General features: G+C 50.8%; 1 protein-coding gene across 1 annotated transcript in view; it reads left to right on the plus strand.

The window, feature by feature from the left end:
* The window catches only part of PTGFRN (prostaglandin F2 receptor inhibitor), a gene marked incomplete at its 5' end in the record, with an annotated part of 61,079 nt that extends 37,208 nt beyond the window's left edge, over nt 1-23,871 (plus strand). Inside the window, 6 exons of the mRNA XM_081113254.1 lie at nt 539-919; nt 10,154-10,579; nt 13,623-14,042; nt 16,725-16,832; nt 18,499-18,804; nt 20,258-23,871. Of these exons, the coding sequence (XP_080969380.1) occupies nt 539-919; nt 10,154-10,579; nt 13,623-14,042; nt 16,725-16,832; nt 18,499-18,804; nt 20,258-20,424 (1,808 nt within the window). The 3' untranslated portion in view covers nt 20,425-23,871. The remainder of the gene's footprint in view (nt 1-538; nt 920-10,153; nt 10,580-13,622; nt 14,043-16,724; nt 16,833-18,498; nt 18,805-20,257) is intronic.
* Between the last annotated feature and the right edge of the window lie 482 nt (nt 23,872-24,353).

Consider the following 24,353-nt stretch of genomic DNA (forward strand, 5'->3'; position numbering starts at 1 on the left):
ACAGAACCGTCATTTCTCTATAAAACGCCCAGGTCTTACCATACACATGGAAAAAGTATAATTTTAGTTTTGTGATGCTCAGCAGACTTCTTTTCACACAGTAGTGTATCAGTTAAAAGCAGAGTTCCTGGAGGCAGACAGCCTGGATTTGAATTTCAACTCTGCCACCTATTAGCTGTGTGAACTTGGGCAAGTTCCTTACCTTCTCTGTGCTTCAGTTTCCTTAGCAGTAAAACGGAGATAATAATAGTGCCTACCTCATAGGGTTGCTTTGAAGATTAATATTTATGAAGCACTCAGAACAGTATCTGGCATATAGTAAATGTATATAAATTTTTATGAATTAAAAGGAAATGTGATGTCCTTTATGAGTTTATTTAGGAAAAATTTCTCCAGCATTTACAGCTGTACAAGGCCTTCTCACTTTAATGCCATAAATAAGAACCTAAAAGGAAATGATCTAAAAGAGGGCACGGGGGAGGTGAAAGGGACAAACATCATCCAGATTATCAAGATGTACTTGTTTTTCATTTTCGAGTTCTGCGAGCCTCCGTGGGCAGGAACGTGTCTGTGGCTGAAGGCAAGGAGCTGGACCTGAGCTGCAACATCACAACCGACCGAGCTGATGACGTCCGCCCCGAGGTGACATGGTACTTCAGCAGGACGCCTGACCGCACTGTGCCGGGCCCCCACGTGTTGGCACGGCTGGACCGCGATTCCCTGGTGCACAGCTCTCCTCACGTCGCGTTGAGTCACGTGGATGCTCGCTCCTACCATTTACTGGTTCGAGATGTTAGCAAAGAGAACTCCGGCTACTATTCCTGCCATGTGGCGCTCTGGGTACCGGGGCATAACAGAAGCTCGCACAAGGTGGCAGAAGCCACGTCCGCCCCAGTGGGGGTGGATGTGACCTGGCTCGGTGAGTGGTTTGGAGGGTGGCTCCTACCCTCCCTGGGGTCGTCCCTCCTCGGGGGGTATCAGGAGCTAGAGTGCTGTGCGTTTCATGCTAGTTTGGCGTTCTCGGTACCAGGATGAGCGGCTTGGATAGGTCCCAAGCTGGGGGTGAAAGGAAAACTGGCTGAAATAGAATCTGGCAGGCGAGGGCAATGTTTAGATAATGTGGCCTCAGTTGAGAGGATAGAGTTTCCTTTTGTCGAGATTTGCAGGGTCCAGCCCTGCTCAATGGTCCTTTGAGACGGACCGTTGTGCAGGGGGGCCGCCGTCATGCTTCCTGTCCTTCCCCGGCGCCTAGGTGCTCCCTGGCCAAGCCCCGTGCGGAGAGAGAGAATTCTGCAGCGAATGGGACACGTGTTTTTTTCACTGAATGCCCTAGAATCACCAAATGATTTCTTTGCAGGTATACCCGTTGCACAGAAGGGCCCTCCTGCTGCCCCAGCTCTCCTGGTGGGCTCTCACCCAGGCACAATGCGCCACCTGTTGACCCCCTTGCCACGCGTGTATACCAACTTGTCATATATGTGACGATCTTTGTCTTGTCCTTTCTTTTTCACCACTTGTCTTCCCCACCTCTTACTGTCCTCAATGCCGCCTGGCAAGACCCACTTTTCCTGGTTTCTGTTACGGACTTGTAAGTAATTACAGGTAAACCTAGTCAGGATGGGGTCGAGTGGAGTGTGCCTCGCTGTCCACCTCCATCATCAGAGGGATGGAAGCAGGCCTGCCAGTCAGACCCTTCCCTGTCCCGCGCTCCAGCTCTGCGTCCCACGCCCGCTCAGAGCCCCGTTGGCGGCCTTTGGCATGGCTCTGATTATTAGGAGTGAAACCTCTTCAAAGGCTAGGAAGTCACTTCCTCCTTTGCCTGATGCTAAACACCCCCGGCTCATACTTGGCTCTTCCTTTGCCTTGAAATCTTCTTATGGGTTCGTGGGTCTGTGTCTTCCTAATAAGCCTTTTATTTGGCAAAGATGGGGAGTTGGCAAGTGGGGACCGAGCGGGCAGGGAGAGGACGAGTAATGAGAGTAAGCAGAAGGTACATCCAGTTCGGAGCGCGACTAGGCAGGGCGTGCGTCATCCCTGGTCGCAAAGCGATGCTTTGATATCTGAAAGCGAAAGGAGCAGGGTTGATCTGGCAAGCTTTTATCCCTGCCTCCTGCACCCCACGCAGTAGACTCGCTCTGAAGTTCTGAACTGGAACAATGTTGGCCCGGCTAGAACTCTCCTTAGCAACCTTCAAAATAAAACAGATGTTGTCAGCCCAGAGAAGGTTTTTCATCTCTGGAGCTGATCCGCGGAGCATTGTGTGGTGCTGTCAGATCCCGGCGCCCCCTCTGCTCCTCCCTCTCCCCCTCCCCCTCTGACTCAGAATCACAGCCCCAGCGGGGGTTTTTTTTTTTTTTTTTAGAAAGTGCTGCCTGCTCCCCAACCTGAGGGCCCCTTTGAAGTCCTCCCGCATTGATCCAGGCATACCTGGGGGTGCCGGCACTGGAGGGGGGCTCTGGGAGGGAGCAAGCTCTTTTGACTGGAAGGGATTTGTTGGTGTCTCTTGTCCAAAGAGACTGAATTGTGGGAAACGGTTCAGCGATCATCGTAAGGATCCAGTTGTTTTTCTGCAAAGTGCCAGCACCATTGTTGCGCAGTCACCTGTGTGCTTTTCCCTGCCTGGCGCCGAGGTGCACGGACCCCACACCTTGCACAGCACCATGCACGTAACAGGCATTCTGTGAGCGCTGGCTGGCTGGCTGGCTAGATGAGCCAGCGCCGGACACAGGGGCAGTGGTGAAGTATGTGCAAAGAAAGCATTGATGTTCTATTCAGAGTTTCAGAGCCATGTGCACCCGGTAAGCCTACTGGGAGTGGATGGCGGACGGCATAAGCCGATGGCCTCCTGCTCCTTTCTGCCTCCTGAGTCTCCCCTTCCCTGTGCCTGTGACTCACACCATCACAGCTGCTTGGACACTTGTCAGGAGACACGTCCGGCTCGAGTACAGCAGCCGATCTTTCTCCAGAACCTCCCAGTTGAATAGCTGCCCAGAAACCCATGGACCCGGCCTGATATGTGATTCTCTCTAGATACACAACGTGCATGTGTGTGTATGTGGATACCATACCATGTGCAGCTTGGGGCCTGTAGAGGTCACTGAGAGGCTCCCCAAAAAGACAGGAAGGCATCACCTGGCAAGTCCTCTGTTGACATGGCTCATCTTACGGTATGACTATGGCATGTTGTCACAAAAGAGTTCTTGAGACAGTTGGTTCGCTCTGCAGGTGTTACACAGAACTCTCAATTTGCTACTTGACATATTAAAAATGATCATCATCCTTTATTGAACACTTACTGCCCGCCAGACACCGGGCTAAGGGCTTTACATGCACTAACTTGTTAATCCCCGCCACAACCTGTGAGTGAGTGCTGCCCTACCCGCCTCTGAAAACCATGGGTTTTTATTTTGCTTACGGTTTTGAGGGTCAGGCATTAGGAAGGGCTCAGGGGATTCGTCTCTGAGGCACATGGCGACAGCTGGGACGGCCGAGATGGGGATTCCCTTCCAGATGGCTTTCTCATGCACATGTCCTGTGCTCCCAGGCCTCTCTCTGTCCCCACGTGGCATCTCATCCTCCAAGTCGGTCTCACGTGGCTTGGGCTTCTCACAGCCCAGTCTTCTCAGGGCAGTCACACTCCTTATGTGGTGGCTGGCTTCCAAGAGGCAGGAAGTGGAAGTGCCCAGCCAGTTAAAAAGCTATCGCCAGGCCAGCCGGCGTGGCTCAGTGGTTGAGCGTCGACCTATGAACCAAGAAATCACGGTTCAATTCCTGGTCAGGGCACATGCCTGGGTTGCAGGCTTGATCCCCAGTAGCTGGTATGTAGGAGGCAGCCAATCAGTGATTCTCTCTCATCATTGATGTTTCTCTCCTCCTCCTTCTCTGAAATCAATAAAAAATATATTTAAAAAAATCTATCCTCGGGACTGACCTTGTCACTTGCACTGTTTCCTGGTGGTCAAAGTTATCACCGAATCTGCTCAAGTTCAAGGGGGTAGAGAAAGAGACCCCACCTCTTCATGGGGAGTAACAAGGTCACATTGAAAAGGGCATGCGGCTGGTGAATATTGCTGCCGTCATCTTTGGAAAACAGAATCTATCACAGCAGTTAATGCCTGTTTCGTTTACTTCCAAAGAAAGGCTTAGGATGGCTTAGAAGTACGGCCCTGGGTCAAGTCTGTCCCAAGTATTGTCATGTGAAGTGGAGTCTGTCTCGGGTCTCGTTCTCGTACATGGGAACATTTTTTGGTTTTGGGAACCATCTCCCCTCCCGAAAGTCTAGAGTGTAAGAGTCCTAAAAGCTGGGCCATTCTTGTCCTTCTCTGTTTGGGGTTGGTGCTCTGAGCAGATGAGGGCCTGAAGCTGATTGGAACTTTCTCTCGTTCTATTGTGTTAACCAGACAGAGATCAGGGCAGTGACATGAATGGGTCTGGCAAGTCCAAGAGCGTTCGTAGCAGCTGGGAAGACCTTGATGTTTGTTTTTTTTAAGAGGGTAAGAAAAGGCCTCTTTTACTTAGGGTTTGTGTCCTTACTTTTGAAGGGGAAAAAAAAGATTCAAGTTGGCTTGCAAAGTGAATCACAATTAAAAGCAGGAGACATAAAAATAAAATCAAGATCAGAGGCTTAAAAAAAATCAAAGGGTAGATAGCTCAAGGTAGTTGGGCAAATAAGTTGCTGCATTTGAACACTGAACTTGCCTCTGAAGTTTTGAAGAGTTGAGGCACAAAGAAATGTGATTAGGCAGCCCTCCTCGGATAAAGGAAATCAAACGCAGGGAGACAGACTTTTTCTTGGCACTGAATTTGTCATGTGCTTGGTTATTTGAGGGGCATTGGATAACAGAAAGGACAGGGCTTTCCACTGTTCTTTCACAAAAGGCCCCGAGTGATTGTTTAAATGGATGTTTCTTCTATCCACTTCTGTAAGAGCTGAGGGCCTAAATCTTAAGTGTGTGAAGGAGTTTCCGTAAGGAGCTGAGTTACTGTGGAGGACAATGTTGCTTTGTGTCCATGCGGTTTGGTGTATAGCTACAACTAGAGAGGGTCTGGAGGAATCGCGGGTTAATCTGCATCTTAAGCCGTCTCTCTCTCTGCTGTGAGATGTCGGAAATGAGCCTTTGGCACGAGTTGGGCGCTAATGAGTTGGTGGTTGAGCTCCCTGCCCCAAGTACCAGCTTCTGTGGTGTTAATTGGAGAGGCTTCCACGGGCTTCCCGATCGATCGGAGAGCAGGGAAGGCAGAGTTGAGTTCTGCTGCTTGAGGGTAGGAACCTGATTTGCATCCTTCCCCACGAGAGGGCCGTCCCCTCTTCCAGCAGTGTGCCAGCGAGGAAGGTAATTATTTTTCTTTAAAAGGAGCTGTTAATCTGCTAAGTACGTGGCAGAGACTTCCGCGTTCTGTGCCATCTACAGGCGATAGGAGTTAGACCTGCAGTCTGTTAATAGGCAGCCATGATTAGCTGCCTGACCAGGGTTATCTCTAAAGGCAGAAGAGCCCGTAGGTAAGTGTGGGAATCTTGCTCTGAGACCCTCTGGGTGTGTCATCTTGGGTGTGTCACTTACGGTTTCTAAGCTGTGGTTTTCTGGGTTGCCTTCGCTGCATTTAAAAAGTGTTTAGCATAGTGCCTGGTACTTAAGTGCTCAGTACATGTTCATGCTGGTGGTGATGACTTACTGGTGTTGGGGTTCGGGGGTAGGGAGGGTGTCAACGTGTAACATACTCTTCCCCACCAAGGTCTTAACCAAGTAAGACATAGGAGTCTGTCTTAGGGCATGGAGGAACTGGGAGTGTGTGTGTCCTGGAAGCACCCCTCCCAAGAAGAGGGGGTTGAGCTGACCACACCCAGTCCCTTCCCTGTCCCCGCCCCCAAATCTGGTAACTCACTCTTCTCTGGGAGGAGTCGAGTGAAGACTGAACGGAGCAAAACCACATGAGTGTTACGTTGTGTGGGGGACATAACTGAACCATTCAAACGATATTACCTTTATGGCTCTGACATGGCTAAATCTAAATCCAGCCTCAGAATAATGGTTCTACTATGGAGGGGTCAGATGTCCCCTCAAAACAACAGCCCCTATTTGTAGCCTCGGTGTAAATGTTGGAGAATTTTGTTCTACACAAACGTGATAGTGGCAACTCTTTAGCAGTTAGTCAACTTGCTCAGCTGCCTCTGAGATACCTGCCCGAAACCCCATCAGCAGAGAGGACACTCCCATGTCCTCTAATTCAGGCAGGCAGCCTGTTCCTCTGATTAGCTGTGCCCAAGTTCACTATGCTTCAAAGGGGTATTAGAACATGGCCCTGTGGGCCACGGTCCGGATTAGTACCTGGGCTGTTAACCATCACTCGCATCTTCTGGGACGCAGCAGGCTCTGGGAAAGTGTTAATAACTGGGGCGAGTAATAGGGTTGTGTAATTTGGTCCTAGTGGGAGGACCATGGAGCCAAAGCCCAGCCTGGAATTCTGCTCACACATACTGTGCAAGGCTGGACTCTTCGAACTTAACTCCCCTGGGCTTTGGTATTTTTTGTTTTGTTTTTCTTTTCATTGGATTTATTGGGCGATATACAATTTCAGGTGCACAGTTCTTCAGCCCATCATCTGTACCCTGTGTTTGGAGTGTGTTTTTTGTTTTCCATTTAGGAAACGTGCCTGAAAATAGTGTCTGTCTCATAAGGTCGCTGAGAAGAGTAAGCGAGAGTGTGGGGAAAGCGCATGGTATGGTGGGAGCCTGGCCTGTAGGAAGCCCTCGATAAATGCGTGTCGTTGTCATTGTCATTGTCATTGTCACATGGGGATAATGATACCTTCCTTATCGAATTGTGAGCGTGAACGCAGGTAATCTGCGAAAACCTGCAGCCACGCCCCTGCATACAGTAGGCGCAAAATATCTGCTTTGATAACTCGGCCAGTGATTCTGAGAGCTCATTGTTTTGAAAGTTGTAACAAAGGAGTTTCATGACCCATATGCAAAGACGGTGGTCTTTGATTTGAGGGGGGCTCCTAGTGGTGGAGGCCATGGCTCCAGGAGGCGGTGTGCTTATGAGCAGACACCGTCCAGGGCACCGGATTAGGGAGCAGACCCTTGCTTGTTGGAATGTTGGTGACGCCACTCCTCGGCCTGTGTGTGCTGAGAGAAGGCTTACTCACATGTGGTGCTATTGGAATAGAATTGGCTGAGAAATGTACACAGAAGTAGAAGGAACCCCCAGCTTCAGTAATGATCAATATTTTGCCAATCTCATTTCATCTCTCTTCCCTCCCCCAGACACACACACAGACACACTCACTTTTTTTTTCTTCAGGAAGAATTTAAAGCACATGCCAGACAGCGTGTCATTTTACCATTAAATACTTCAGTAGGCATCTTTAACTGATATGCTTTTTTACACATAACCACCATGGCATTCTTAGCAGATTTCTTGATGAGATCAAGCAGAATGCCTCGGTAATCAGTGGTGGAATGCTTCTGCCCAAAATGAGCATTTTTTATGCAAAATATGAAATGCAGTCCAATTCAGCAAGTGTGGCAATATCTTTTATGAACAAGGCACTGCGTGGGTAGCACATATGTTTGAATAGGTAGGCAGTGCCTGGCCCTGTGAGGAAGGTCCATAAGACACAACCAGAGTTCAAGGCCGTGTTCAGGTACAGTCCTTAGAGAGCAGGGAGCCTGGTGGGTGGTAGGGTGTCTGTGAACGTTTGTTGAATAAGAAGTGGGGGTGTGACAGGCTAGGTGAGCGCAAAGGAAGAATTCTCTGTTAGAAGGAGAGGTGAGGTACGTGCACAATGGGCCATGGGGAACAGGCGCAGTCTCTGCCCACAGAGCAACACAGGACACTTCGATCCATGCACCAAACGAGAGAAATAAGAGCCCGTCTCTGACTACTGTTCTGGCATAGTGGAGTCATAGCTTCTCTAGGAGTACAAGTCTCGTCGACCTACAAGGCTGGTGGATAGTTCAGGTGACCTTGAAACGTCCTTTAATAAAAGCAGCAGTCGCCAACCGGTGGTCCGTGGATCATTGGTGGTCCGTGAGGTCCGAAAGGTTGGCGACTGCTACTGTAAGTCACTAGGACCTTCCCTTTGTAAGTTCACTTGCTTTTGTTAGTCTTTGCATTAGGGTCCCCCTCTTGAGGAGACCACCCGTTCCGTAAAGAGCTTCCCAAGGCTTCTCGATGTTGGCACGGTCCGGGTCGGTCCGGACCGGAGCTAAGAGTGCATCCGGCCCTGTGCGCAGCCAGTTCCATCTGTCCTGTCCACATGAACTGAGCTTGTTACCCTTGTCTGCACTCCAGCCACTGTGCCAGAAGCTGCCAGGAGGAGAGGGTCTGAAACCCTGCGTGCGGGGTGACGGGAATACCTCGGCTTATGCACGCGACGGTACAAATACATTCGGCGGTATTTGTTCCGCAGTCCCTTGTCGCTCGGGAGGCGGTGTGGTGTGTCAGCCCCCGCTGCCCGGGAGGCAGGAACCCCCAGCCGTGCGACTTGTCTGAAAGGTGAGGCAGGATGACGTCCCAGAAGCCACCTCATGGCAGGGCGTGCTCCCAGGGGCCGGCAGGGCCAAGTTGGTTTAACTGGCAACGGCACAGGGTCCAACCTCACTTGCGACCAAGTGCTTGTGGAGACGGAATTAGGATTTTGAGTTCTTCCCATTGCCTAGCCCAGTGAATCGTTCTTGGGGCAGCCTTGATGTTACACATTTCATTAGAAGCGTAAATCAAAAAAGAACAGTTCCTCGACCTCAGCAGTTTATAATCCGAATGAGTCATAAATAAAAACAACGTGAAATAAAACGACACTGTCGGACCGAGGTGAATAAAGGTCGTGCTGGCAAACGAAACTTCTGTTTAGGCAGAGTGATTTTCCCTCCCAGAGGCAAAGTGCTACGAAAGAAAAATGTAGCCTTTTCGAAACGCCTTACTATGAAAGCAGCAAACATTTACTGAGTGCCAACTGCATACGAGGCTGTGTGTTTGGAGCTTGGGGATGAGACCGAAGCAAGGAGTATAACAGGGTGGGGCTCCTGCTACCCAGGGTCACATGCCCGTCTTATGGGAGCATAGAGAGAGAGTGTCACACTCTGGGGACGCCAAGAAGGGGGTGCAGGGGAGGTGACGCTGAGGAATGAGTGGAGGGTTGCAGGGCAGTCGAGAGGAGAAGCCACTGCAAACAGGCCGCCACAGAGGTGTGAGACTGGTGACTGGGGGGGACTCTTGATAATGGGGGGTGACATGCAGAGGGTGGGGGTAGAGGGAAGGAGGTGGCAAGGGGGTTCTAATATCCCTTCCTTGGCAAGTGTGGAGGAAGGACTTGGGGTCGACGTGGAGTTGCAGAAATGGATTAATGTCATGAACCTCAGAAGGAGAGGTTTTTATAAAATAAGAGGACCGTGACAATGGCCCTGGGGACGGTAGGAGAGGGCTGGCTTTCCCCCTCTTCCCTGTCAGGTCGGTGCCTGGCAGGGAAGTGGGGCCTCAGCGAGCCAGGCTCTTCAAGGTTGACCTTTATACGGGCGAGTTCCACGTGTCCGTGAGAAGAATGTCAGTTGGGAGTTTGAGGATGGTGTGTTTATTGACCGTGGAACAGATTCAGTGGAGAAAGTCCAGGGACCAGTAAAGTGAGGGTGAGACCACACGGGGGTGGTGGCCTGAGGGCCTTATATTTGGGGCCCAGCCAAGGATGGCAGGAGCCGCGCCGCGTTGGGGTGGGTTGGCCTCAAGTGCTAGAATGTCCTCTGGGATAGGGTTTTCCGGTGCTGCTCCAGTGGGGTCTGTGGGCACTGCTTGGCATTCCAGGGGAAATCTTGGCAGAGTGTGGACACCAGGCTTCTTAGATCCTTCTCCAAAGAGTCCAGGCTCCTGGGGAAACTGACCGCAGACCCCACCCCTATGGAAAGCTCGAGGCTCTGATGGGGACATTAGGCTTCTGGCTTTGGAAGTGTTCTTGGGGACAGAGTTGCACAAGTTTTGCAATAACAGCTCTTCCAGGCTCCCTCCCGTCCAATGCAAGGACTTTCATTTCTGTCTTTGTCGTTGGCAGGATAAGCATTTAATTTAAGGACAAGAGGAGTACTCGTCTCGTTCCTTTTGCTAAGTCTTGGGAGGTTGCCGCCTGATTTTTCAGCCCCGTTCCTCTCTCTTTGGTTCAGAGCCAGACTATCAGGTGTACCTGAATGCCTCCAAGGTCCCCGAGTTCTCCGACGACCTCACGGAGCTGGAGTGCCGGGTGGTGGACAAGAGGAGCATGGAGGGGAGCGTCCGTGTCACGGTGTCCTGGTACTACAGGGTGAACCGGCGCAACGACGACGTGGTGACCAGCGAGCTCCTCGCAGCCATGGACGGGGACTGGACGCTCAAGTACGGAGAGAGGAGCAAGCAGCGGGCCCAGGACGGAGACTTTATTTTCTCTAAGGAGCGTGCGGACACGTTCAGTTTCCGAATCCAAAGGACTACAGAGGAAGACAGGGGCAATTACTACTGCGTGGTGTCCGCCTGGACCAGACAGCGGAACAGCAGCTGGGTGAAGAGCAGGGATGTCTTCTCTAAACCTGTCCACATATTTTGGGCCTCAGAAGGTAGGCACTTTGTCCTTGTTCTCTGTTCTTATTTCATTTTGGCTTAAGTCATCCGACTGTATGTTCTCAGATGCACAGTCACCCTGCAGGTTTCCATTTATACGAGGAATCCAGGAAACGCATGCTCAAGTGACTGCTGCTTCTCTCGGCAGCACCCAGCCCTGTAGGGTGGTGAGGCTGGACAAGGGTAAGTCCTCGTGAGAGCGCTGGGCAGGGTCGGTGGCAGGGACTCATCTTGGAGCCACTCACGGTGTGCATGGTCAGCCATTGACACTCTTGCTCCACTGGGCGGGTCTTACGAGTAAGCCGGACTTCACATGGGCCTTTGGGAGTGTCCGCACCACGAGTTCCCACTGGGTGCAGGCACAGTGAGGCGCCACAGTGTAGATAAGCTTTTCATTCTCGGCCCCTTGTCCTTCTCTCTGGTCATCACGTCCTCTGTCCTATTGTTGTTATTCATGCCCCGCTTACACCCGAACTAGACCACCTCCCTTCTGATAACTGAAAGACCTGCATGCTCCCAATTTCAAACGTCCTATTCTCTATGCACACCGCTGCCTTTCTAGATCACTCTCTCTAGACTCCAACATCAACTCTTCAGCCCACCCGAACAGACAGTCCATTAATCCTACCTCCCTGCACTGTCCTTCACTCCCATTGTACTCACTTCAGTCTTACGGAGGGTGACCATTTGCCCAGGGTAGTCCAATCTATACCTGTTATCCTGAGTCTTTTGTTGTTGTTGTTGTTAATCCTTACCCTATGATAGGTTTACTGATTTTAGAGAGAGAGCGAGAAATATCGATCAGTTGCCCGCTGAACACACACTGACCGGGAAACAAACCCACAACCCTTTGTTGTGCGGAACGATGCTCCAAACAACTGAGCCTCTTGGCCAGGGTCCTGTGTCATTTTTAATAGCACCCTCTTCATTCTTGTACATGTCCAGGGGTGGGAGGTCGGATAAGTTAGGAGTCACCCTGCTGTTACTTAGGCCAGGTTCCCAGTCAGTCCCAGTCACTCCCTGCACACCCTTAGCTCCCCGTTTGCACTGCTCTCTGGCTCAGCTACACCCCGGTTCAGAGCCAGCCCTCTGCTGCCTCCCTCTCTGCATCTGCAGAGCTCAATGTGGTTGGAGAAAAACATTTAAAGATGTTGACTGGGCTCCTTTTAGATTAGATCTGCGATCATTCATGTCAAGTGGGCTCTCAGCACTCCCTGGGCATCATCTACGTTTCCTTAATCTGTTTACTTCCCTACTCTTTAAAAATGATGACTGCATATCACTTTATCTGAAAAACTCCTCCCCCAGCTCCCTCTCAGCTCCCAGTCCTGCTTTCTAGGCCCTAAACAAATGGAAACAATCGGGAGAATTGTCACACCCTCCCCAGCGCCGAGCTCACAGTTAGGCGACCTCTCACTACTCAGGCACATGGCTTCCCTCCTGTGTCTTCAATCTCTCTCTTTTTGGACCTTTCCCATTGGCTTGTAAACATGCTGTTAGAACTCCTGTTTTAGTGTGTGTTTTTTTAACTTAAATTCATCTTGAGCTCCCATCCCTTCTATCTTTCTGTTCCCCACACCTCCTGGCCCACCTGTTACTCTCATTCTTTCCTTGCCCCTGGGCGGTCCAAAAACATTAAAAAGAAACTTCCAAAAATTAGCAATTAATAAATTGTAAGTTCCACATCATGCTGAGTAGTGTGGCGAGATCCCACACCATCCCTCTCTGTCCCTCCTGGGATGTGAGTCGTCCCTTTGTCCAGCATCTCTGCTCTGTACACACTCCTCGCCCGATAGCCACTTAGCAGCCTCTTGGTGATCAGGTCGACAGCTGTGGTGTTGCAGTCAAGTGCTCAAGTCACCCTTATTTTACGTAATAACGGTCCCAACGTGCAAGAGTAGCGATGCTGGCGATTTGGATGTGCCAAAGAGAAGCCAGAAAGTGCTTTGTTTCAATGAAAAGGCGGGAGTTCCTGAATTAATAAGGAAAGAACAAAAATTGTATGGTGAGGTTGCTAAGATCTATGGTAAGAGCAAATCTATCAATAAAATTGCCCAATTTATAGATTCTCTCTCATCATTGGAGTTTCTATCTCTCCCTTCCTCACTGAATCGATACAAATATATTTTTAAAAAAAGAAAAAGAAAGAAAAGAAAAAGAACTGGTGATTCTGGAGAGACGCCGTAACATACATGTTCTACTCACAGGTTAGGTGGAACAGTTATTCCTAAAAAACCCCAACATAAATATCTTATTTCCTTAAAGGATGAGAAGACTGTTTAATTCATTTATTCATCCACTCAGCAAATATTTTCAGCACCAAAGTGCCTGACACTGAGCTGTTCTAACATCAGTGATTTCTGATGTGTATATGCTTAGAGATTTTTTTAAAAAAATTATTTTTTTGGACAGAGATATGGCGCGTAACACACTTAACACCTAAAGTTAGTGTAGACATGGATGCATGCTCAGAGTGTTCAGCAGTGTCTCTGTGGAAATGACTAGATCTGCAGGTGGGTGCGTCCATCACTTCAGTTAATACCGGTATCTGCTCTGTGACGTTACCGTCGAGGGATTGAACGGAGAGCACACGTTTCTCCCTTCCCTGCCCTTCCACGAAGCTGGTTAGGCTGAGGGTTCTTCCCTTGCACCCAGCGGGATCTCAGGAGAGGAGAGGCACGTGGTGTCTCCTAGAGCCTGTCTTTCCCCCTTCCCTGAGAGTGAGCGCTCTCTCACATCCTTAGGGGGTGAGGGGCAGGTACCAATGGCTACCCAAACTCTTACTCTTCTTAAGGACTTGAAAAACCTCAAAACTAAATTTCCACCCATCGATTCTGCTTCCCTCACACCCGATAAGGCACTTCAGGCTGCTCCCCTTCCCCCAGCATCACGTGATTTTCTGGGTTTCCACATTGTCTGAAGTGCCGTGGTGTGGCAGTTTGCAAACAAATTGCTATTTCCTTGACATCGTTCTTTCAGATACATATCCATTTGACCTGATCCCATCGGGCATCACCTGTTTCTGCTCCCTCATTCCAGATTCCGTGCTCGTGGTGAAGGCGAGGCAGCCCAAGCCTTTCTTTGCTGCCGGAAATACATTTGAGATGACTTGCAAAGTGTCTTCCCAGAATATCAAGTCGCCGCGCTACTCTGTTCTCATCACGGCGGAGAAGCCTGCGGGCGACCTCTCCGGTCCCAACGAGACCAAGTACATCATCTCCCTGGACCAGGACGCCGTGGTGAGGCTGGAGAACTGGACAGATGCCTCCCGGGTGGACGGCGTCGTGTTGGAGAAAGTGCAGGAAGACGAGTTCCGCTATCGGATGTACCAGACTCAGGTGTCGGATGCAGGGCTGTACCGCTGCGTGGTGACAGCCTGGTCTCCTGTCAGGGGCAGCCTGTGGCGAGAAGCAGCAACCAGTCTCTCCAATCCTATTGAGATAGACTTCCAAACCTCAGGTGAGTGGGGAGCCCTGTGCAATCAGAGGTTGAGCTAGAAGAGACCCGTGGGCTTTATTTGTTTAACAGCTTGTTGAGATATGGTTCCTGTGCCATACAGCTTACCCATTTAGAGTGTATACTTGGAACCTTGCTTCTGCTCACGGAGGGATGCAACCTATTTTCAACCTAGGATGGTCGTTCTCCAACATGGTCTGAGACCAACAACAGCTTCCCCTGGGAACTTGACGGAAATGCAAATGCTGGGCCCACCCAGACCTACTGAGCCACACTCCTCGAGGGTGGGCACACACAGCCTGAGCTTTACCGCCCTCCTGGTGATTGTGGTGCAAGCCAGGGCTCCAGAACCGCCGCTCTGTGGCAGGGTTCTCGGCCTCCATGCTCTGCACGGTTTGGCCTGGATACTTCTTTGTTGTTTATGAGTTCTAGTTTTTTGGTCGATTCCCTGGGATTTTAAGAATAGGACATCATGCTTTCTGCGAATAAAGACAGTTTTACTTCCTCCTTCCCAAACTGAATACCTTGTGTTTCTTTTTCTTGCCTGATGGCCCTGGCTACAACCTCTAATACGGAGTTGAGTAGTGGTGGCTCCATTGGACATCTTGTTCCTGGTCTCAGCGGGCGGGAATGTTCAGGCTTTCTCCATGAAGTGTCATGGGAATGTGGGTTTTTCATAGGTGCCCTTAACTGAGTTGAGGGAATTTCCTTTCATTCCTAGTTTATTGAGTGTTTTTACCATGAAGAGGTATTGGGTGTTTTCAAATGCTTTCCTGTGTCTATTAAGATTCAGATGATGGTGTTTTTACTATTTGTATGTCTGTTTTACTGGCTATCGAACTTTATTCCAGCTTGTTTTACATTTCTTATTTGATGTTTCTTTAAAACTGTTATGAGGAAGAGGGGAGACATACAGTCTTTTGTATTTCTGGGTAAGGAATGGGTATTGAATTTATTTCTCAATTCTTTATGTCTCAGTATAACAGGAAAGAAAAAAAATCACTGTAGCTTCCAGGATGAATACACTGCCTAAGGTTTTTATTTTAATCCCTGGAGTTGTCGTGGCCAGTTCACAGTGTAAGAGAAGCTGCAGTCAAAGCCAGTATCCAGCACAATGCCGTAGCCTGAATAGCGCTTAGCAAATATTGACTTGATACTGAAGAGTTGTCACTTTATTGATTTCAGGGAAGAAGGGAGAGGGAGACAGAGATAGAAACATCAATGATGAGAGAGACTCACTGGTCAGCTGCCCCCTGCACGCCCCATACTGGGGATCAAGCCCACAACTTTGGCATGTGCCCTGACGAGGAATTGAACCGTGACCTCTTGGTTTATAGGTCGATGCTCAACCACTAAGTCATGCTGGCCAACCACTTCTTACAATCAGCAGCACACTGTCAGACACACACAGCAAAGATGTCCGTCCTGGTGTCCACCTTTCTGTCCCCTGGTCTCAGGCCACTTGCCTCCTGGGATGAGGACTGCATTTCTACGGAGCCATGACTTACTGATGGTTTTCTCCTTAATAGAGAATGTCTTAAAACACAGTAAAGTAGAAAGAAGGAAAAGAGATTCACCTATAAGCTTAATTTGTAGTCTTTGTCTTCCTAGAATTTTCTCTGGTATGTTGTCTTCATGACGTTGAGAGCAGACTGTATATACAGTTTTATGACCTGCTTTCCCCCTATTTAACATTACAACATAAACATTTCCCATGTTATAACACGTTCTAGGTAAACACCATCTTTAATGACTCAACCTCCTAGAATTTGGTTGGTGGTCATGCAGCTGGTCTGCAATTCTGCCTTTCACAAAAACACTGCTGCTAACAGCCTTCTTTTAGGGGCTGGAGTTGCAAGATGGTTTGCGTCAACATTTATTTTTAAAAGCCAAGTGGTCCACGTACCCTCTGTAGACGAGGAATCGGGGGACACTAGTGACTCTGGTTGTTCACTGGCCTAGTCTGTCATCGTGAAGTTAACCAGACCAATCCCCTTACAAAAACAGCATCACCACAGAAATTGACCGTAATAAAAATATTTCTAAGCCTGGGATAATGACCCACATTAACAGCGAGTGGCTGGTTTCATTAGCAGGAAACCCGCTGGGTGAGTCATTCCCAAGGAAGGCCTTTCCGTCCTCACTGGCCTGGGGAGCCGGAGCACAAATGCTCTGCTGTTCCCGCTGCCGCAGCCACGAGGGGCGGTGAGGGCCGGGACTGGTGACCTCAAAGGCGTTTGGGGCTTTCTCTGGTCGGAGAAGGAAAAGAAAGGGAAATTTGTCCAAATTAGCTAAGTCTTTCCTTGCTGGTTCAAATTAAGTAAATAAAAGCCTAAATCCTCTGTGAGGATCTCTTTTTTTTTTTCTTTTAAATATATTTTATTGATTTTTACAGAGAGGAAGGGATAGGGATAGAGAGAAACATTGGTGAGAGAGAAACATCAATTAGCTGCCTCCTGCACACCCTCTACTGGGGATGTGCCTGCAACCAAGGTACATGCCCTTGACTGGAATCGAACCTGGGACCCTTGAGTCTGCAGGCTAACGCCCTATCCACTGAGCCAAACCGGTTAGGGTTGTGAGGATCTCTTTAGGTTGTATCGTCTTGCATTCTCTTAGAAGGGGACTGGACCCTTTAAGGACTGAACACTGTGAAAGGGAATGATGATCATCATTTTCTTCCAGGTCCTATATTTAATGCCTCCGTGTATTCAGACACGCCCTCAGTCATCCGGGGAGACCTCATCAAATTGTTCTGTATCGTCACTGTCGAAGGAGCAGCCCTGGACCCAGGTACTTCTCCCACCCTTTCCCACGTGGCCTTTTGTAAATATCTCTTGCATCATCCCCACTACGTTGCACAGATGTGGACGTCAAGGATTGGGCTGTCCACTTATCCCACACTGCTCAGCTCAGGTCTCAGTAGGTGTTTAATAAATATTTGTTGAATGGATGCATCTGTCAATTGAATTGGAAACACATGATATTTTTAAAATATGTTTTTATTGATTTTTTTTTGAGAGAGAGAGAGAGAGAGGAAAGGAGAGGGGTGAGAGAAACATAGATGAGAGAGAACATAGATCATCAATCGGCTGCCTGCTGCACACCCCCTACTAGGGAATCGAGCCCACACCCTGGGCATGTGCCCTGACTGGGAATCAGACCAGCAACCTCTTGGTTCTTGGGTCGACGCTCAACCACTGAGCCACACCAGCTGGGCCCCATGCAGATATTTCGTCTGGGTTGTTCAGGCAATTAGTGGGCCACTTACAGGGCCGATTCAAGCTGGTGTGAAACCCACCGGCAGAGTGAAGCGCCTCACCTTTGTCTTTCGTCCTCCTCATCATGCCGATATTTATTGAGCTCCTTCTATGTACAGGCGCTGTTCGAGATGCTGGGAGTAGAGGAGTGAACAAAACATTCCAAGTCTGCCCTCAAGGCGCTGCCAATCTAGTTAAGGAGGCAGACCAGGAGGAAATCACCGTATACCATCAGATAGTGATTGACGCTAGGAAGAAATGCAGAAAAGAGCAAATGCGTAGCAGGTGACCAGGAGGAGCTAGTGCAGATTAAATCCTTAGAGAAGTCGCTGTAAATGTTTTCTTTGAAGGAAATACTAGCATCGCCAACAGGATGCCAAAGAGTAGTGGCCATTCGTCTTACACCCTTTCTTGGCGGTCCTCTTCGTGACAGTTGGTGTCCCTTTCTCACTTTTTAAGAGGACATTAAATATCAGTGCGCTAGGGCTCATGGTGGACGCTCTCTTCACATCCCGTGAGCATTACCACTGGGGCGGAACTCTTCCTTCTCTGATGCCCATATGAATGCATTTGAGGCTTAATTTTGCAGCACACTTTACAGTTTGGCAGCGTTGCTCTCTGGGACTGTTCAATTGTGTTCAATTTTCTCAGCTTGACTTTTTTTCCTCTGGTTCTGAGTTTAAGCACTTCTTGGGAGGCAGGGAGGAGGAAGGGGGAAGCCACAGGGAACCATAACATTGACACTGTTGACGCCTCTAAATTCTTTATGATCCACTGGATGGACCTTTCGTTCCTTAGGACTCATGTCCTCCCAGTCATGGGTGCTTCTGCCCCGCTTTCTCTGGGAGACGGCGTGTGATGTCACCACGTACCAGCTCTACACCCCGTGTTCTCTGTAAGAGACAGTTTGGGGTCTGACTCTTCCTGCTGTGCCCCTTGGCTGGGTGGTGGCAGCGACAAGGTCGAGCGGGGGACCCTGGGCTGGACTCCCAGAGGGAGGACACATGCGCTGCTGCCTCCTGGCTGTGTGACCTCATGGGGATTTGGTCCCGTCACAGGTGTGGAAAGTGACAGCACTTCCATCACAGGGTTGGCGTGAGGAGCAGGTAGAGCAGTGCCAGCCCGTCATCAGGTGACCTGCGTACCAGTCTATTTCCGCCCATGGCACTGACCCCAGGGTTTTGGCTTGTGATCCATAGATGACATGGCCTTCGACGTGTCCTGGTTCGTGGTGCACTCCTTCGGCCTGGACAAGGCTCCCATCCTCCTGTCCTCCCTGGACCGCAAGGGGATTGTGAGCACGGCCCGCAGGGACTGGAAGAGCGACCTCAGCCTGGAGCGCGTGGGCGTGCTGGAGTTCCTGCTGCAGGTGCACGGCTCCGAGGACCAGGACTTCGGCAACTACTATTGCTCCGTGGCTCCCTGGGTGAAGTCGCCGACGGGTTCCTGGCAGAAGGAGGCGGAGATCTACTCCAAGCCCGTCTTTATAACTGTGAAGATGGACGGTAAGGGTGGCGCACAGATCCTGTCTGCTCTCTGCTGGACAGCAACGGGCAGAAGCCGGGCTCCCCCCTGTTTGAGGAATATGCTAGAACACGGCCTGGTGTCCTCCAGGCCTGGCGGGGCCCGTACCAGAAAGAGCAGGCAGCCCTTGGTGTTTGCCCAGCTTCGGTATCGTATGCTGGGGGCAGTGCTGAGAAATGATTTTTAAGACTTACTGGGAAGATTTTCGATGCTTCCTATGAATTCCATGCAAGCTCACTGTGCCCGCAGAGAGCGGAGTCAGAGAGCCAGTTCAGGTCTCCGGGGAGATGCTGGGAGTGGGCTCCTGCTACTCTTGTCCTCCTTGATGTTGGTTCTTGGGAAAGGGAGGCTCCTCCTGGTGTTACTAGCATGGTGGGGTTCTGCATGGGACCCCAGGATGGGAGGGGGAGTTCCCGGCCTCTTTGGCCCACACTGACCACCAGGGTCAGGTGAACAAGGTGGGCAGAGGGCCCCCTTCCCACCCTGTTCCCCGAGCACCCCAGTGTCGGAGACAGTTAATGAGAACCATCTCTGCAAAACGTTTCAGGGTGAACATCGATTGAAAAAACTCCTTGGAGAGAGTTCCAGTCCAGGGACCTCTGAGCATTCGGAGACTCGAGTCTGTTTCCCTGGTGATAGTGTCAGTTCGGGGGAGACTGGAATTGGACCCCCAGCTCTTCCACAGATGACGTAGCCCTTCCGATCTTTATTCCCTCTCTTGTAAAACGGGGTGGCCCCCTTTCCTGGGGCGGGTGTGAAAGTGCAGCCCTACGAAATGTCAGGCACCTCCCACATTGCGGGCATCCGCCAAGGCGTGCTGGCACTTCCCGGGGGAGGGGACGTGGGATTCGGGGGGTGGGGGAGGGACCTAAACAGTGTGCATTCCTAACACTTGCACCGTATTTGCATCTTAGAAATTCTTTCCTTGAAGTGGCAAAGGAAAAAAAAAAAAAAAAAAAGGAAGCCCAGATTACCAAACAAGTGCGGGAGTGACTCTTGACTTTCCTGGATAATTTACTACAGTGTTACTTAAAATAGCTCCCCGAGTGCGCTTCATTTGTTTGACGCTTAGAATTGGTTTACGTACTGTTTTTTTTTACGGAGGCATCTGCTGCGGAGGGTGTGGTGCCCTTATACTGACTTTTAAAAATCCATCTCCTGCCAAACCCTAAAAAGCAAATTGACATTCAAAGGCATCGAATGCAATCATTTTGCTGTTTCCTTTCCCCCCGCAGCACTGGGTGGGGAGACATTTGCCCACTTTTTGGACAGATAGGGCTGAGCTGCTCCTGCTAGCAGTGCTGTGTGCCGGGGGCGCTGGAGACAAGGTCAAAGGGGATCTGATGGCTCCAGTGGGGACAGGAGGTGGTGGTGGGCCCTGCGGCCACCGCCCTGGCATCACTAACCGGCTTCCCTCTGCTCTGCCCCTGCCAGTGCTGAACGCCTTCAAGTACCCGCTGCTGATCGGCGTCGGCCTGTCCACCGTCGTGGGGCTCCTGTCCTGCCTCATCGGGTACTGCAGCTCCCACTGGTGCTGCAAGAAGGAGGTGCAGGAGACCCGGCGTGAGCGCCGCCGGCTCATGTCCATGGAGATGGACTAGCGAGGCCGGCGCCCGGCCGGGGCAGCGACACGGGACGGACGGTCTCGGAGCGATTGGGGCAGGAAGAGGACGGTGATGTTCTGACGTGAAGTGTGTCACACTAAAACCCAGTCCTCGCTCATCTCAGGTGGGACTCGGCGCGCTCTCCTCTGCACGTGGAGATGGAGCGCGGACACGTTTACCAGCACACAGCTTCTCTTCCCACGGCACTTTCTGAGGACGGCCGCGCGTGTCTTTTCCCGACGGCGGCTTTTTCACGGTTAACCTCTGTCTAATTTTTTTCTCCTACTGGTTTATTGATCTCTGGCTTGTGTGTGTTTATAGCTTTTGTCCCAAGGGGTCGCGGTGAGGGCAGGGTGATGGTGTTCGGAGTTCTTTGTCCCAGGTGAGAGCCGGCCGGCTCCGGGGTGGGAGGCAGGTGTTAGGAGGAGGGTGGCCCTCCACGCCGGCCCAGGGACAACACGGACCTGTGCCCAGGACGAATGTGTGGCCTTCACCCCCCCTTGCCCGGCCCCTGTTTTCGGGGGCTTAGACCACATTGGAAATCTGAACTTGCGGTATGTAGCTTCGCATCGAGCCCAGACGCGGATTTTGGTTTTTTGCCTCTCTGCCCCCTTTCCATTTCTTTGCTCTTTGCTTTCTGTGAGCGTGCTGAGAAAGGCAGCCCTGGAATCTAGGATTTGGCTCTCCACCAAGCACCTTATCATGCCACCTTAGCCTTAAGAATGAACATGAAGAAAATTACACAGCCCCTCGGACCAGGGCGGGAGAAGGTCTGCCAGGAAGAGGAGGCTGGGGACAAGGGGAGGAACCGACGCTGCGATCGAGCGGAGGCCACTGGGCCTCGCGGGGGCCCCAGGGCGAGCGGAAGGCGGACCCTGAGAGTTAGGTTTCTGCAGCTCGTGCCGGGAGGGTCGGGGGTGTCAGGAGGAAGAAGCCACCTCCAGTCCCCAGTCCTGTCCTTTGCAGGAGGCAAAGGCCTTGGACACTCAGGGACGGCCAGGGGGACCCACAGGTGCCCCCCTCCCCTCCTTCCGTGGCTGCTTGGTCTCCTTAACGTGAAGGACTCTTGCTGCTTGGAGACTGGCTGACTTCACGGGATCAGAAATCGCCTGGAAGAACCGAGTGTTTTCTCTGGCCTTGTCCGCCCTTGCAGGTCTGTGAGATCCCCTGCAAGGGCTGGTGAGAGAGCTGGCCTCTGGGATGCTTGCTTTCCTGTTAGAAACATGAAGGAAACCCAGCAACGCATTGCCCTGGGAACAGCCTACAAAGGAGATCGGAGAGCAGTCTCTTTGGCCCGACTGCTCGTACCAGGAATAGGACAACGGACCAAAAGAGACCTTCCGCTCCATTCTGGCCCCGGCACAGGGCCGGCCTTTCGGAAGCCTCCCCGTGGGGCCCTGAGGCTCGGCGGTGACGCCCGCCCTGCATTGCACTCCTCCGTGCTGCTGCGTGGCTCCGAAGGATCTGACACTCCTCTGTCTTCCGAAGGGGGGAAAAGACACGTTGGTTCTGAGCAATAAAGTAATACGAAACGATGGCCATTCATGTACGGCTCTTTGTCACAACGGGCCGGACGAGCCCGACCCCTCCCGGCTCATAGTCTTCCCTCCACTTCCCTCACTCTGCTGCCCACCACCCCTTCTGCACGCATCACCGAGGCAGCCCCAGGAGGCAGGCCCCCACTCTCCGTTTGCCCACTGCAGGACCACTCGTGGGTTAGGCACGGGCTCCTGCACTGATGGTGGCAGCACAGATGACTTCTAGGCACAGATGCAACCGGGAAGACGGGCCTCAGAGCATGAGTGACTGGAGGAAGAGGAAGAGGCCTCCATAGCACTAGAGTTGGGTATTTTCTTAAAAAAATTTTTAAGTCTATTTTTATTGCTTTCGGAGAGGAAGGAAGAGGGATAGAGAGATAGAAACATCAATGATGAGAGAGAATCATTGACCAGATGCCTCCTGCATGCCCCGCCACTGGGGATCGAGCCCACAACCCGGGCGTGTGCCCTGATAGGGAATTGAACCGTGACTTCTTGGTTCATAGGTCAGCACTCAACCACTGAGCCACACTGACTGGGCCAGAGTGGGGGTATTGTCTACGTGTTGCTGCCTAACTGCTATTTCAGAGGAGGTGGGTCATGGGTGAGCGTACACATGGAGGTTAAAGAGAGAACGCATAAACAGGTGTTGCGTTGGGAGCAGCCAGTGCCCGGGAGCCTGGCAGCGCTCACACTCACTAGAAGATTCAGGATTGTTGTAGCGGAAGCCCTTCTTGGTAGAGGAAAGGGTATTAGCCTGGGGCGTGACCAGGTGGCTCCAGATGTGTGTGGCCCACGAAAGGGTCACACCAGACACTTGGTATTAGGAAAGGTGACCTGTGCTCCCATTATCCCTTGTCCTTTCAAACTGCTGTTGTAGTTAAAGGCTTTGATCCCAACCCCACCCTCTGTCCAGGGGGTGGGTCCGAGGGGAAAATCCCAGGGTATTGTAACAGGGACCTCGTTCCTCCAGGGACATGCGCCTGCCAGCAGCCTGTGTGAGAGACAGTCTTACGCGCTCTCTGGCGGGGTTCCTGCCAGAAGCACTGGGCGTGCAGAGGAAGGACCCGGCCACGATGCCCGCGGACGACGTTGCACTTCTGAACAACAACAACAACAACAAAACTTGATAAAATGTTTGGGTTTTTTCCCCCCTAATCATGAAAGTCTCCCTGGAAAGCGCCTACGCTATGTTCAGATAGGAGCCTCAAAATTACGTTCAATTGTTTACTTTGTAATGTTTACATACATTTTACACTTTTTTTAAAGAAAAAAGAGAAAAAATGCAAACTCTGACTTTTTGACAACTTTTCCGATTTTTCGTGGGACGGCTGAACTCTGACTCACCAACTGGATTTCAGTCTTCATGGAGAAACGTATTTATTTGTGTCTTTTCTCCCCTCCTACCCACGCGGCTTTCCCCGGGATGCTGGTGGAGGCCCCTTCTCCTCAGACTCTTGTCTGCCTCCCCGGTGGCTCTCGCTTGCTTCGCAGACCGCCTGCAGCCACGATTTTGTCACGGCACCTGTGAGCCAAAGACTGGGCGTTTGTGGCAGGAATAATAAGCAATACTACACAACTTGCTACTTTCGGAAAACTTTCTTTTTAGCTTCACCAATAACCACAGAGGAAGAAGGGAACTGGGATTTGGGTAAGTTCTCTTCCACTGTTTGACCAAATTCTCAGTGATAAATACTGGGTGCAAATCACTAGGAGAAAAAAGTTGACTTTCTTTTGTAGTGTGGCACATGGGATCGGCCAGATTTCACGTAGACCAACGAAGGATCTTGTGTATTTTTGTCCATTTCCAATGTTATATGAACTGATTGTATTGTTTTATACTGTGACCACAACTATTACGCAATGCACCATTTGTTTTTTTATCTCATTAAAGGAAGTTTAATTTAAATTGAAGTTGTGTGAGGAATGTGATGTTGGCTTCTGCTGTCTGTCCTTCTATCTCTTCTGCGGGAGGGATTGCAGCTGAATTCCGGTCGCAACTCGAGCACCTTCTGAGCTCTGAACCCTAGGACAGCATCTCAGAGTTTCTCTACAGATATGAGAAGAGCCCGGCCGGTGTGGGTCAGCAGTTGAGTGCTGACCCAGGAACCAAGAGGTCTCCAGTTCAGTTCCTGGTCAGGGCACATGCCCAGGTTGAGGGCTCGATCCCCAGTAGAGGGTGTACAGGAGGCAGCCAATCGATGGTGTTCCTCTCTCGTTGGTGTTTCTCTCTATCCCTCTTCCTTCCTCTCTCTAAAAATATCTACAAAAACATTTTTAAAAAATAAACAAAGATAAAAGAAGAAATGGATTTCATAGGATCAATACTGAAATTCCCACTGAGCAGCAAGGTGAGGGCCAGGCCTGGTGCAAGGTCTTTTTGGTTGC

The sequence above is a fragment of the Myotis nattereri genome (assembly GCF_964212035.1).
Source record: "Myotis nattereri genome assembly, chromosome: 18".
Lineage (NCBI taxonomy): Eukaryota > Metazoa > Chordata > Mammalia > Chiroptera > Vespertilionidae > Myotis > Myotis nattereri.